The sequence below is a fragment of the Balaenoptera acutorostrata genome, chromosome 5 (assembly GCF_949987535.1).
Source record: "Balaenoptera acutorostrata chromosome 5, mBalAcu1.1, whole genome shotgun sequence".
In the NCBI taxonomy this organism is placed as follows: domain Eukaryota; kingdom Metazoa; phylum Chordata; class Mammalia; order Artiodactyla; family Balaenopteridae; genus Balaenoptera; species Balaenoptera acutorostrata.
In genome coordinates, this window is record NC_080068.1 from 70,209,432 (window position 1) to 70,223,464 (window position 14,033).

The following is a 14,033-nucleotide window of genomic DNA, read 5'->3' on the forward strand; positions in this document are numbered from 1 at the left end:
GTGCGTGTAGATCCCCTCAGCTTCTGGGAGGCTGGGCAGAGCCTGGAGCTGCCAGAGAAGCAGCCGTGTCGGTGTACCCCAGCTCATTTCTGTGTAGCACCATTATTTTATGTGGGTCATGACATGAAAATTATTGGGAAGCCTAGCTTGAGAATTCTTTTAAATTCAATTTTTTAGCTGTTGTGTTGAGTGAAAAGTTAAGATTTTAATTAGAAATGTATCAAACATAGACATTAAACATGGACATGGTAGCTGTCTCTACAACCTATAGCCATCTTACCCAGGAACATAGCCTTTCTCCATTTTTTTAAAGTTTTCTCGTATACATTTCCATTAGGTTTCATAGTTTCCATATGAAGGTATGTGTTTCATAGTAGATTTGTTCCCAAAGTATATTTTTAAAAAGTGTTTCATTACCACTTTGACTCTTTTTTTTTTTAAATCTAAATACTCTTGATCCCATTTACTTTTTTTTTTTTTTAATTAATTTATTTATTTTTGGCTGTGTTGGGTCTTCGTTTCTGTGCGAGGGCTTTCTCTAACTGCGGCAAGCGGGGCCCACTCTTCACCGTGGTGCGCGGGCCTCTCACTATCGCGGCCTCTCTCGTTGCGGAGCACAGCCTCCAGACGCGCAGGCTCAGTAATTGTGGCTCACGGGCCCAGTTGCTCCGCGGCATGCGGGATCTTCCCAGACCAGGGCTCGAACCCATGTCCCCTGCATTGGCAGGCAGATTCTCAACCACTGCGCCACCAGGGAAGCCCCACACTTTGACTCTTTTTAAAGAAATACAAAGAGTTTTGTGCTTTCCCAGTAACCTCTCCTCTGTGCTTTGTTGTAATTTATCCCAAGTGTCAAAAAGACCTCTCTACTCTCTCCTCTCCTCTTTGATTTTCTCATTGAAAAGTTTCCTCCACCTCTGTTGCCTGCTTTTGTTCCCACAACTGTATAGCATCACCTGACAGATCTGCTCTGCCTCAGTTTCTTGCCGGGGCCACTCTGTTTTCCTAACTTAGGCGCATTTTCCAATTCTCAACTCACAGATGCTCCAAAAGCATCACGCTGTCTCTCCTGTGTCACTGAGCTTCCAGCCAGCTAGGGCTGGGCAGGATGGTGGTTATTTGTGAATCAGCTCTTTACGTTAGGTACCAACTTCTGCTATATTTCTACGTAGTGCGTCTACAAAAACTTCTGTTTTATTGGCGGGGGGCGGGGAATAAGAGAGAGTAGAAAGTGTTTAATTCCTTATTTGTTGTTGTGCTTGCCTTAGTTATTCTGATTCTTTAGTTGGATAAAGAGATTTGTCTGTGGTAGACATTCCAAAAATGTGAATCTCCACCATCACCGAGGCTCATCCCCCCCTTCTCCTTGGTTGTTCCGTTCCACCCCAATAAACCGTGTGTGGGCCAAGAAGAGATTTCACATCAGTTACTCCATGAAGAGCTGGCTAGTATGCATTCAGCTAAGTTTGAGTCTGTATTAGGCACCAAGCACTTGAAATCTGAGGGTTGAGTGTTAATTGCCTTCTAAATTGTTTCCTTGTTTTTCGACCCCCTCCAGTCCTTCCCCCAGAGCGCTGCCAGAAGTGATCCAAAAAGCACTGTCTGATGCTGTCGCCCCTGCAGAGACCAGTTAGAGAGCCACACGGTCCACACAGCTTCTAAGAAGCGTGCTCTATACCTTGCATTCATGCCTTTGGGCCGCAGCCTTCACTCTGTCTGGGACCCTGGACTCTTATTCCTGTGACTCACTTTCCCTTTTTGCGAACCTGACTCAGATATCACCCCTTGGGGAAACATCCTGAATAATCCCAGTTCATTTCTCTGTCCTCTGTGCTTTCCCCTGGACTTTATACACACGATTGTCTCTTTGTTCCTTTGTTCAGCCAACACACATTATTGAGCGCCGTTATGAGTTGGGCCTGTTCTCAGTGCTGGGGTTCTAGCAGTGAGTGAGACAGACAGGGTCACTGCCCACACAGAGAGGAGGCGGGTGACCCAACGAATGTGAGGATGCTTCAGATAGTGATGAGTGCTCAGAAGAAAACAAGACAGCAATAGAGTAGGGGCTGGATGGGTTTGGAGAGAGTGGCTGGGGAAGTCCTCTCCAAAGAGGTGACATTTAGGCTGAGCTGTGAGCAGTGAGCAGGGCCAGCCATGGAAGCATCTGGAAAGAAGCTGTCAGTGCAGGGAAATAGCAGCAGCAAATGCCCCGAGGCAGGGAGAGCGTGGCACTCTGGAGCTACACAGAAGGCCAGCTGGCGGGGCTGGAGCAGAGTGAAGGAGATGGGGTGGGGCGGGAGGTGGGTCAGAAGAGCAGTCGGGGCTCTGAGGACAGACGGTCTGTTGGCCACGGTAAGAAATTTGGATTTTATTCCTGATTGCACCGAGAAACTGTTGGAGGATTTTAGGCAGGGGAGTCAATCGTGTGAAATGATTTATGTCTAGCCTGCAGTGAACACTAAGTGTTGTAAGTGGCTTCCTGCACGTGTCTCTGGTAGACTGTGAGCTGTGTGAGGGCAGGCATTCTCTGCGGATCCCCAGCGCCTAGCCCAGGGTACTGTCAGTAGCCACTGGGGAAGTTAATGAATGAACAACCTATGTTTTCTCTTGATAAGCTCTGTTTAAGTGATTGAGTCATTAACACCATGTAAATAACATTTTCTATTTAATAAATCTGATCATTCTGGCGCTAGGGCACTCCCTATGAATAAGGAAATGTCATGGACTTTTTCAAGACTCTGGGGTATTATGATATTCTGAATGTCCTATTCAGCCTTTGAAGCAGTACCACAGGAATGTTAAGTAGAATCTCAGTGACCAGAGAAGAATGAAAAGCCATGACATTTAAAAAATGACAACTATAGGTAGTACAGTAAAACCTCATGATAAGGTGAATACAGATATAACATCCCAGTGGCATTTGTTCTCAGGAGGCAAGCTGAAGTTATCTTCCAGCGTGTGGGGAGGTGGGGAGCAGGGGGTTGGTAGACATCTCCTGATTATTTGGGACTTTCTTAGTTCAATATAAGGGCCATTGAATATGGTTTAAATTTTATTATCTTTACTTTTGTGCTCTTTGAAAATATAGAGCACTTGAGACAGACCGTTTTTCATTAACCACATAATAATGACACCTTGCATTTTGTGTGATGGACATTTTTGGACTCGACTTTCACTGAAATGGTTGGCTTTTACTAGAGTTAGTATTTTTCCATTGTAATTTTATTTCCAATTTACAGGTACTCTCTGTTAAACCCTGAGTTTTTTTCCTGAATCAGTTGGATGGAAATCCTAATTTAGATCTATCTGTGTCCCATTAAATAAAGCTGTACTTGAAAATCTCTCGTGGTGAAATCATAACCCAGCCCAGTGGACATGCTCTAATGCATCATAGCACCTGCTTCTAAGAAGGGTCTTTTCTCATTACTTCTTTCCCCACATTCACTTAAAAATTACCCTACAGGTAATAGGGGGGTTAAAACATGGTAAACTGAGTGCATTTTGGACTTCTTTTAAGTTGAAAATATTTTTCTCTGCAGAGACTTCAGCAACACAGAAACACTGTGTAGTGAACAGAAGTATTATTGTGAAACGTGTTGCAGCAAACAGGAAGCCCAGAAAAGGTACGTGAAGGGTTTAGCTCAGGGGGTAGCTTTGTGTCGTCAGAAGGAACCAGACTGTGGAGCCCGACAGATCTGATTTTTGAATCCCAGTTCCATGGGCTCGTAGCCAAGTAGCTTTGGAGAATTCAATTACCTTCCTCACTGGTAAAATAGGATAAGAACGCCTACCTGGGGAAGTCGCCCTTTCGTCTGATTGTTTGTTTATCTGTTCATTCATTCATTCAATGTGCCAGATACTCGTGCTGGGTAAACAAGTGGTGAGCAAGTATAAGCACTCTCCTCTTAGGATTAAAGGCAAATTATAAAACGGATTTAGCATAGTACATAACACATTGTGGTCACCTGATAATATTGTGAGTATTGCCTAAACATTGGAACTTCTTATTTAGAAGACAGAGAGGCAAAAAAAAGAGAAAAAAATCATTTAATAAGGAATCATGAGGAAATCAATGACATCAGTTTGTGGATAGGTGATAAGAAAGTTATCATATTCTGAGTTGATACAGGACCCAGGGTTGCCCATCTTTTTACCAGCACCAGCCAGTTCCAGCTCTTGGACAATGTGAAATAGCCAGTTCATCCCTGTGTTCTGTCCCCAGAAGCCAAGAAACTTGACATTTTAATTATCCTGTGAAGCCTTACTGTGAGTTAAGTTTACCCTGCCTATGGTTGTGGTATATTCAGGGTAACTCACAGACGCCCATTCCTGCCACCTAAAACCCTCAGGGGTCTAGAGCTGAGGTCGAAATAGTTTCTCTGCCCAGTCTCCTGGCCCTCCATCCTCAGACATGCACATCTTTTCTTGGTGCATCAAAACTTAAGGTTAGTCACTGTGGTGGCAGGCAGGAGTTAACACTTGCTAGTGGTCGAGGAACTCACCTCTGCTCCCACCCATGTAATCTAGGTCTTCCTAGGGCATGAAGGTGTTTTCTGTTTAGCCCTGGAGGTTTATACATTAAAATGTTGTGTTCCTGGAAAATATAGGGTTCACTATAAATCTTATGTTTCTGCTGATGTTGTTATTTTGCTTATTTTTATGAACAGGGTTTTTACTCCATAGATTTCTGAGTAATATTCTCTTAAAATTTGTCCTTTACAAATAATATACATTGAAAATGTGCACAAGTTGAACAGCATTTACACTGATTCAGGACCTTCATAGAGCGGGCCCTGGAAGGCCACCAGAAAATCCTCTATTCTAGCAGAGTTATCCATGTAAACTGTGGTCTTTGTGACTTCCTACCGAGGAATATTAATGGTCATCTAGTGAAAAAAGCTTTCCGTGTTTATGTAAGTTGGCGAAATGCTGCATCAAACACAAAAGAAAATCCTTTTCTGCGGGATTTCTCAAATCCCTCGGTATGCTGATGTGCGAGGAGGAACTTCAGAATAGAAGAGAGCATTGTGCAGACTTGGCCCCAGAAACCCCACATCCGTTAGCATCTCCAGGGCTCGCATGAGCCTGTTTGGATAAATGTAGCCCTAAGCCAACCCTTGCGTTTACAAGCGAGGAACCTGAGAGCCAGAGAAGGGAAATCACTTGCCCAGAAGCACAGGAGTAGGGAGGGAGAGTGGGCCCAGCATGCCGGCTTATCTGACGGCCCGCAGTGGGCAGTAGCTGAGGCATCCCTGCTGGTCGGTCCTCAGAACCTGTGCGTCCAGACTGCACCTTTCCGCTTGTCCTCTCCCCAACCTTCTTCTCTCAGAGACTGTCCCCCTCGTCTCCATTATCTCAGGGTAAGGGGGTTTGTCCAAATACTGTTCTCCCTGGGAGGCAGAGGGCAGTGATGCAGAGCAATTGCACGTACTTTCATTGGTGCGAAAGTTCCGGGATGTCTCCTTTGACCAAACAGAGACCAACCCCCGCCCCGTTGCGCTTTTCTCTGCTGGCTAAGCTCCAGCTAGCCGAGCCTGTAGAAGCCAGCTCTACATAAGCGAGCATCCTTTTATTCTTGCGAGTGGTTTGGCCGTTTGCTGGTTTGAAGTTTGTTGGACCCCTCCTGCTCTCCATTTGTGCAGGCGGCGGTGTATTCTCTTCCTCCCACGGGGGTTGGCTACCACTGATTTTCTACGTCATGGTTTCTTAGGATGAGAGTCAAAAAGCTGCCCATGATTTTGGCCCTGCACCTCAAGCGATTCAAGTACATGGAGCAGCTCCACAGGTACACCAAGCTATCTTACCGGGTGGTCTTCCCCCTGGAACTGCGGCTGTTCAACACCTCCAGCGACGCGGTGAACCTGGACCGCATGTACGACCTGGTTGCGGTGGTAGTTCACTGCGGCAGGTGAGGGCAGGTGGGGAGCGCGGCGTGGGAGAAGCGGGAGGGCTGTCCCCGGGCCAGGTAGACCCCGCTGCACCCTTCCCAGGCGGTGAGACTCAGCGGTAATGGTGCTTTGGGGAGTCTCCTCCAAGCTCTGGTTTATCAGTCACCTCAAAGTGAACCTAAATGTACATACATAAAATAAGATAATAAAAAATAAATTAAAAAAGTAAAAAATAAAACAATTGCGTTATAATAAAAATAATCTAAATGTTCTCTCATAAGGGAAATACTAAGTCTCCACTGGATATAAATGACGCCTATGGAGTCTGAAATCACATGGAGAAAGAAATGTTTATGCTATGATTTTAATTAAGAAACCAGGTTGCATGTATAGTATGATCTCAAAAGTGGTTTAAGATGTGTGAATGAAGACTGGAAGCAGTAGATGGAATTTAAAAATTTTTTGGCATTTTGAATGATTAAAATGTACTCTTAACAAATATTCTTTATGCAGTTTTTAGTCTTTCCCCAATATTCTATAATAAGTACCTAATCAGAAAAAAGGAGGGAGTAAGAGAGAAGGCCCCTCGATGTAGAGAAGCAAAGTGTATTTGCTGGAAGTCTTTTGAGGAAGTATTTTTTATTCCATAATTTGGTGTAAGCCTGGAAAAGTCTGCCGAAAATTCACCTGTTTGCTATCCTTTGCTCGGCTGGGACGGGTTTGTGTCCCCTCCCTGGGATCGGCATGCCATCACCCGTATAGGTTTCAGATTAGGGCCTGTCATAGAGCAGGTGTCTTTTCCTCTCCATTCTCCTGGATTGGGTTGTGGTGCACGGACCATTACCAAGAGGATGCGTGGTTCCCTGTGGAGGGATGGATGGATTGATTTCTTGCCCTGTACTGAGTGGATGGTATCAGAAACTGTGACTTCACATCTGAAGCACCTCGTGTTTTGTCCCATGCAGAGTAACTTTAAGTCACAGGTTATTGCCTTACGTTCTCAGAAAGTTGTCTTTGTTGGTCAGTTATAAGCCATCTTTCTGTTTCCCCTGAAGAATACTTCTAACAGTTAATTCTTTTAAAGAACGTAGGGGTTCAGTGATCTGGAAACTAGCCATGAACACTGGGTTGGGCAGAGGTCTTGGGGGCAGGCAGAGCCTGGTACCTGGAGGGTCTCTGGTGTCCGAGGTGGGCAGTGTGGACGGGAGGTGGAGAAGCAAAAGCAGTCAGGTGTGTGGGGTGCGCAGGGGTTTTCAGTGTGGATCTCTGTGGGTGCTGACTCCAGTCCCTGGGAACGCTGGTGAGGGCAAGGCAGAGACCCACTTATGAGAACTGGGGGACAAGTAGGAGGTTGGGTTCTAGAATAGTCAGTCTCTGTAACTGGGGCACAAGGTCAGAGCAACCCTGGCAGCAAGGCTGAGCTGGTGCCGAGTCACGCATGCTACTAATGAGGATTCTTTAAATTCCTCCCCACTAGAGGTGGAATTGTTCTCATACGCGGAGCAGGTGGCTTCTGGCCGTGGGCTCTGGAAAGCTCTGAGGTTAGGGAGCTCAGCCCTTCCTTCTTGTGCCAGGACCCCCTGGCCCACAGTTGCCCCAGGTGCACAGCCTCATTCATTGATTTCTCCTGCAAGCATTTTTAAACCCTTGTTTCCTGGGTTCCGTAGCAAGATCTGAAGTTATAGCAGTGAACAAGACAGACAGGGGCCCTACCCTCATGAAGCTGAGCATCTAATGGGAAAGATAGATAGTTAATAAGTAAACGCACCAGGCTGCTACCACCAAAACCAAACCACTGCAAAATCACTTTATGATTTTGATTAGTGCTATGGGGAACGATCGGGGCAATGACAGAGAGCAGCGGAGGCACCTCTTTAGGGAAGGGGGTCGGCAAAGATTTATCTACCGAGGTGACATTTGAGCTGAGGCCTAAGGAATAAAAAGAGCCAAGGAGGCAAACACGGGTGAAGACCATTTCAGGCCAGCTCCAGCGGGCACAGAACCAAGATGGGAATGGTGATGTGTATGAAAACAGAGGAGGTCTGTGGGCTGGAGCTCGGAGGGAGGGGAGAGAGTGGCCTGACAAAGGTGGGAACAGACCCTTTGGGGCATGTTGTATTTAAAGAAAGCAAACTAAGGCAAATTCAGCTTTCCAATTTTGATAGTGCATTGAAAAAACAAAACAAAACTCTAGATTTAGAGTTAAAAACTCCCTCAGTTGTGCAGATCCAACTACATAGTAGCAGCTGTTTGGTTGTTCTTTCTGCTTTGTGTAATGTATCTTTTTGTTTTCGTGCTTGTTATTATACATTTTAGTGTCACATCTTTCTAAAATTTGAGCCAGATCACGTCATTCCTCAAAATTCCCCAGTGTCTTCCTGGCTCACTCACAGCAGAGTCCAGAATCTTAGCCACGATAGCCCATTCCCGTCCCTCTTTCACCCCGGGCTCCCTGGGCTCTGGCTGCCTTGCTGTTGGGTGAACACGCCAAGAACTATTCCCACCCCTACGCCTCCCCCAGACCTTTGCACTTGCTCTTTCCCATTCCCGACACTTCCATCACGTGGTCACATGGCTTCTCTCTTTCTCTGTCTCTCTCTCACACACACAGAGACACACACACACACACACACACACGCACGCGCGCGCGCGCGCGCCCCTTCCCTTTCCTTCAGGGAATTTCCTTCTGCTCAAATCTCCTGTCATCAGGGAGGCCTTCTTTCACCACGTTATATCAAGTAGCGCCTTCCCTCTGTCGCTCACCATCCCATTGCTCTGCTATATTCTTCACACACTTACCACCAATTGAAATATATTTGTATTTTAGTTTATTACCTCTCCAACCCTCATCTCAAGAAAGTGGGGGACTTTTTGTTTCGTTCACTGCTTTTTTGCCCGGCCGCCAGAATGGGTCTGGCACATAGTGGGTGTACCATAATTATGTGTTAATATTCGTTGAACTTGAATGTCTGTTTTCCCCAGTAGATTGCGAGTCCTGAGAAGACTCAGATGAGGTTTTTCTCATCTTTCTCTTATGCCCAGCGCAGCTCCGGCCCCTGGGTGTCCCTCCGTGAGTTGTGGCCAAAGGAATGTGGAAATAGACATATATACCAAGTTCTCTGTCCTGAAGATAGAGGGTTTTATTTCCTAGTAAATCACTGCATGTAGAGAGCTACATAGAGTTTTATGGAGAAATAAATGTTAACTTGGTGACTTTCTTTGTCTGTTCTTTTCCAGTGGTCCTAATCGTGGGCATTATATTACTATTGTGAAAAGTCATGGCTTCTGGCTTTTGTTTGATGATGACATTGTAGAGGTTGGTATGCAGATGATTGTATCAGAGAGGAGTGGGGCAGAGACGGTGTTTGGGGATGTGTGTGTGTGGACATTTTCTAAAGTAGGCCTGTTTTCCCATAATCTGACTTGAAAGCGGCTTACCTTTCTCTCAAAACTAAATTCTGCTGCTCCCCCTTCTCTCTGGAAGGGGAGAAGGGGTGTGACCGTGGACTCATCAATACTGTGTTCTTGTTCACTGATGAGCCGTACACATGGGATCTCTTTGCCGCCCATGTGTAAGTCCTGTTTCCTAGAGTGACTAAAGCCCTCTCTGGGACCAAATAATAAACTTCAAAGTTCTATTAAAATTCTTTTATTATACCAAATTTTTCTTGTATTGATTATTATTTTAAAATATATGTTTTTTCAATCTGTTAAATCTGGAAATCTTTATACGATACCAAAGTATTCCACATATTCATTTTGTTGTAAAGGAATACTAGCTGGAGAGAATTCCACACTCAAAGACGTGGTCTATTTTGGCCCACTTAAGGTAGTACTAAAGGGAATAAACTCTGATGGCCTGAAAGAATTAAGGTTATTCCCAAGAGCTCCCCCAGTTTACCATTTGAAAGACAGAAGTCCTGGCTTCTTCAAAGAGCGCCCATCTATGGTTGCTGATAGATTAAAGGGTGGCTTTTCTTCCCCAACGATATGCAATGTATGTAATCATGTCCCTCTGTCAGGTCTGTGGAGCTATTGAAAGTTCCCAATTTTATGACAGTGTTTCTTACATTTTCTTGTGCATTCCATTAGTGTTTCTTTCCTTCTCCCAGGAATCATGTTAAACCATTGTATTGTTTTCTCTTTTGCTTGCAGAAAATAGATGCCCAAGCTATTGAAGAATTCTATGGCCTGACATCAGATATATCAAAAAATTCAGAATCTGGATATATTTTATTCTATCAGTCAAGAGAATAACTTAAAGGACTGTGGGACTAATTCGAGTGGGGAAATGTTCAAAGCACTCTTACCTGGTTTCTCTGCAGACGTCCCTCTTCCCCAGCGGCCCACCAGCGGCGTGGCTCCGAGTTCAGGGGTCTGGCTGTGTGACTCTCCCCCTTCGTTTTTCTACATGCAGCACTACTCGTGGTTTTATGTTAGTCTGAGGTAGAGTTAACTGCAATCAGATTGTAGTAAGTTTTAGATGAATAACATTTGCTAATTTTAGGATCAGGTACATGCCATGCCACTGGCTGTGTCTGGCTGAATTAGAATGACATTTCCTATGAACGTTGACAGTCTTTTTGGGGTCTTTGCTCATCTTCCTAAATGGCTTCCGGGGTCTCCTTTCAATGCATTCCTTTAACTTGTCCCTGGAAACACCGCTTCCCGTTTTTAGCTTCTCTGCCTCTTTTCTGACAGAAGGACAGAAGAATGGGGTAGATACTCACCTTTTAGAGCTGCAACTATAGCTTTAAGTTTTGCCAGTGAAAATGTTTAAAAGTGAGTAACCTCGAAACTGAATTCATCCTCCGGGTGGAACAGGGTGAACAGAAGCCGTTCGCGGTTGCTAGCGGCTGCCCCGGGCTGAGCTCACCCAGCCATGAGAATTCCAGAGGCTGAGGAGGTGTGGAGCTCAGGGCAGGCAAAGCCAAGAGGAGGAAGCTTTCGTGCACAGTGGAAAGTTGCTTTTCTTATCTTTCTACCAAAACCAAGTTTCAGGAAAATAGCTCTATGCCCTTTGTTTTTAGTGATGCTTTTCTTCTGTCCTGTGAGTTGTATCTCCTTTATCCGGCGCTGCTAAGCTTCCCAAGGTATCTTTCCGATCCTACTGGTGTTTCGCAGTCAGTGGTGGCAGGGCTGAGACACCACGGGGACTGCCCTTCCGCCCAGCTCTCCTTAGCTAGGCAGCACCAACACCGTCCTTTCCCAGGAAGAACGAAGGCTCTGCACCTTTCCTCCCATCAGCCACATTGTACAGCTGTTCATGTTTTAGCATTTCAGTCTGTGTACCGAGGCCCTGGCCAGTCCCAGGGCTAACATGGAACCTTCCCTACAGGAGATACTGGAGTTAGCTGGGGATGCAAGTGGGTCAAAGGAAGTGTCAGTGGGCGGGCGGAGGGATGAACAAAATGGTGGCGTTTCTTTGGCTCAGACTCCCAGGATGCTTGACAGTGGGAGTTTTTTGGAAGAACCTCATCTCACCGTAGTTACTTTTTGTTACATATGTATTTATTAAATCTTTTGAGTATTGGCACCTTTTATTAAAAGGGTCGATACAGTGTGTTGCTGTTGAGCTGGTTTTTGGTTTCCTACAAATGTTATGAGTTGTAGATCTTGGCTTCCTTTGGGAAGACAGTTGACTTCCATACACTATAATATACTGTGAACCTGTTATTTTGTTACCTAATAAATCAGCAAAGGAACATGCAAACTTGTGGCATAATGTGAACTCAAACTGAAATTGAAAATGTTACTGGCCATTTTGCAACAATTAAGAGCATAGCACTTTATCTAGATGAAAACTGGATTTCTTATCTTCGAAGTATCTTGAACTGTTTGTCGCTCACAACTTACATAAGCATGCCAACACTTCATCTGTTCATGCTTGAAGTGAAATGTTTTACTTTTCACTGGAGAAGACAAAAACAGGGTGATCTTCACGTTATTGTTTTATAAAAGTGATGAAAATATACCTTGCCTTGTTTAGAGGTGAATTCATATTTATAAATATTTTGTCTTTTTTTCTTCCACAAAACTTATGCAGTAATGGCGTACCTGGAAGGTGTGTTTTTATTCTTTTTTAAGGAGAGACACTTTCCAGTTGAAGGTGACTGATACAGGGAGCTCTTTGTACTATACATAAACCATATATTTGACTGCAGGTTGCAAAGTTTAAAAAAACGCTGATTGATCCCTCATATATTTGGAACTGATACATGAGAAAAACTATTAAAATTATCTTTGAAATGACTCTTGAAGCTAATTTATTAGAAAAAAAAGTTTCAATTGGAAGCCTATGGAAGTAATATCTGAATGCTAAGTCATAGATTCAGTACTTTTTTTTTTTTTGATGTGTAAAAAGTTCTTCCCAGTGACTTAACTGAAATAATGCCTTTTAGTAGAAAAGGTTAGTTAAAATTCAGTATTCACGGATAAATTTTTGGAATAAAAAAAAATAAGTATCAAAGATAATACAAAGACACTAAAATGGTTGTGTGTTGCACGAAAAGAAGATTGAAAAAAAGACCAAAACACACTTCTCCGCCAACACTCCATCAGTTTTTTTAAACTTTAGAGCTCTCTGGGAACTTCTTCCCCCTTCCTCTTTAATGAACGAAAGAAACACGAGGCAGCTACATTTCCCCCTCAGTCATTTCACTTTGTGTGAAGACTAGAGCACATAAACACTTCTTTATTTTCCATCCCTCATTCATTGTGTGAAGCAGAGATGGTGTGGGATGTGTGAGACCACTCTGAGGTCAACAATAGCACAAAGGCTCAGCAATATTCCCTCAAATGGCCAGGGTTTTTGTGTGTCATTTTCTGGCAGGAGTGAGCAGGCCTGCTGTATTTCTTTTAACTGCTGGGTGTTTTAAAATAAGTGGCAGTGTTTTCCACTTTTAAAAGAGAAGGAATATTTGCTTTATTGGTTACTTCTTGTTTAACATCTAGATTATGTTACAGTGTGATAAAACTTTCATTTGCTTGAAAGTCGATGTTGGTAGAATGCTGACACCCAGTCCTGTTATTCTGAGGCATTTTCTGTTCCGAGGCAACACGAAGTGGGCTGGTTTGAAGAGAGCCAAGGAGTGGCACAAGAGGGTGGTGCTTTGACTAGGAAACCAGTCATATTGGTTTTATAGCCTGGTATATTTTGGATTTCAGATGAAATGGGGAAAAAAATGACGGAAATGGTCCCTATGCATTTATTTTCATGGATACCCTAAATTTTCATGGGCATGCCTAACAATGAAACTATGTTCTAACTGGAGCTTAGGGCTTATTTTAGATATTGGAGTGTAGCTTTATTACAGATGGATTTTATCTTTAAACATTGCATTTTGATCAACTTTGTATATTCATGTGTATTAAAATATTGTGCACTAAATGTTTTGCCCTCGTTTGCTATTATATGGTCAAGGCATTTATCAGCACTAGTGTGATTAACTCATGTAAGTGGCATGGGTCAGGGAAAATTATTTCCTATGTTTCTGCCTAATTAAATTTGTTTTTCGGTATTGCATTAATTTATTTTTGGCTTCCATTTCTGTATAACCAAAATAGTTACTGTATTTGTGTGGCATTCATTTATTTGACTTTGTTGCTAAAAAAATTTTTTTTAGTTTTTATTTAAAATAACCTGTACCTTTTTTTTTTTTTTTAATGTAACCAATTCAAGCACTTTAAGCAATAATGTCAATCTTGTGAAACTTCAATCAGTTGAACACCCTGCCTCTAAAATTGTTGGCAAAAAATAAATAAATAAAAGAGGAATTCTCTTCCTAGAGAATTCTATCTCGGTAGCATTATACACATGGACTTAAAATCCTTTTTATAAAATATGAGTCATTGGCAAGCCTCCTGTCCAGGTAATCATTCCAAACCCAATTTTGAAGCATTGTAAAGAATATTCTGGTCATTGTAGTAATGGACGTGTAATAATAACGTACTGTCCACGTTCATAAAGTTAGTGTTCTGGAGATATCTCACCCCTCTTTTGATTGAGCAAGATCAACACAGTTAAATCCAGAAACCTGTGTCTGGGGAAGAGCAAATTGAGACTATCAGTGAGAAAAAGAATTAGGGTAGGTATATTAGGCATCACAGTGAATTGCTTAGCAACGATTTTGCATAGAAAATGCC

General features: G+C 43.5%; 1 protein-coding gene across 1 annotated transcript in view; it reads left to right on the forward strand.

The window, feature by feature from the left end:
• USP46 (ubiquitin specific peptidase 46) overlaps positions 1–13,701 on the forward strand; it is a 63,377-nt gene extending 49,676 nt beyond the window's left edge. Inside the window, exons 6-9 of the mRNA XM_057546837.1 lie at positions 3,540–3,623; positions 5,711–5,908; positions 9,126–9,204; positions 10,044–13,701. Of these exons, the coding sequence (XP_057402820.1) occupies positions 3,540–3,623; positions 5,711–5,908; positions 9,126–9,204; positions 10,044–10,145 (463 nt within the window). The 3' untranslated portion in view covers positions 10,146–13,701. The remainder of the gene's footprint in view (positions 1–3,539; positions 3,624–5,710; positions 5,909–9,125; positions 9,205–10,043) is intronic.
• The last annotated feature ends 332 nt before the right edge of the window (positions 13,702–14,033 follow it).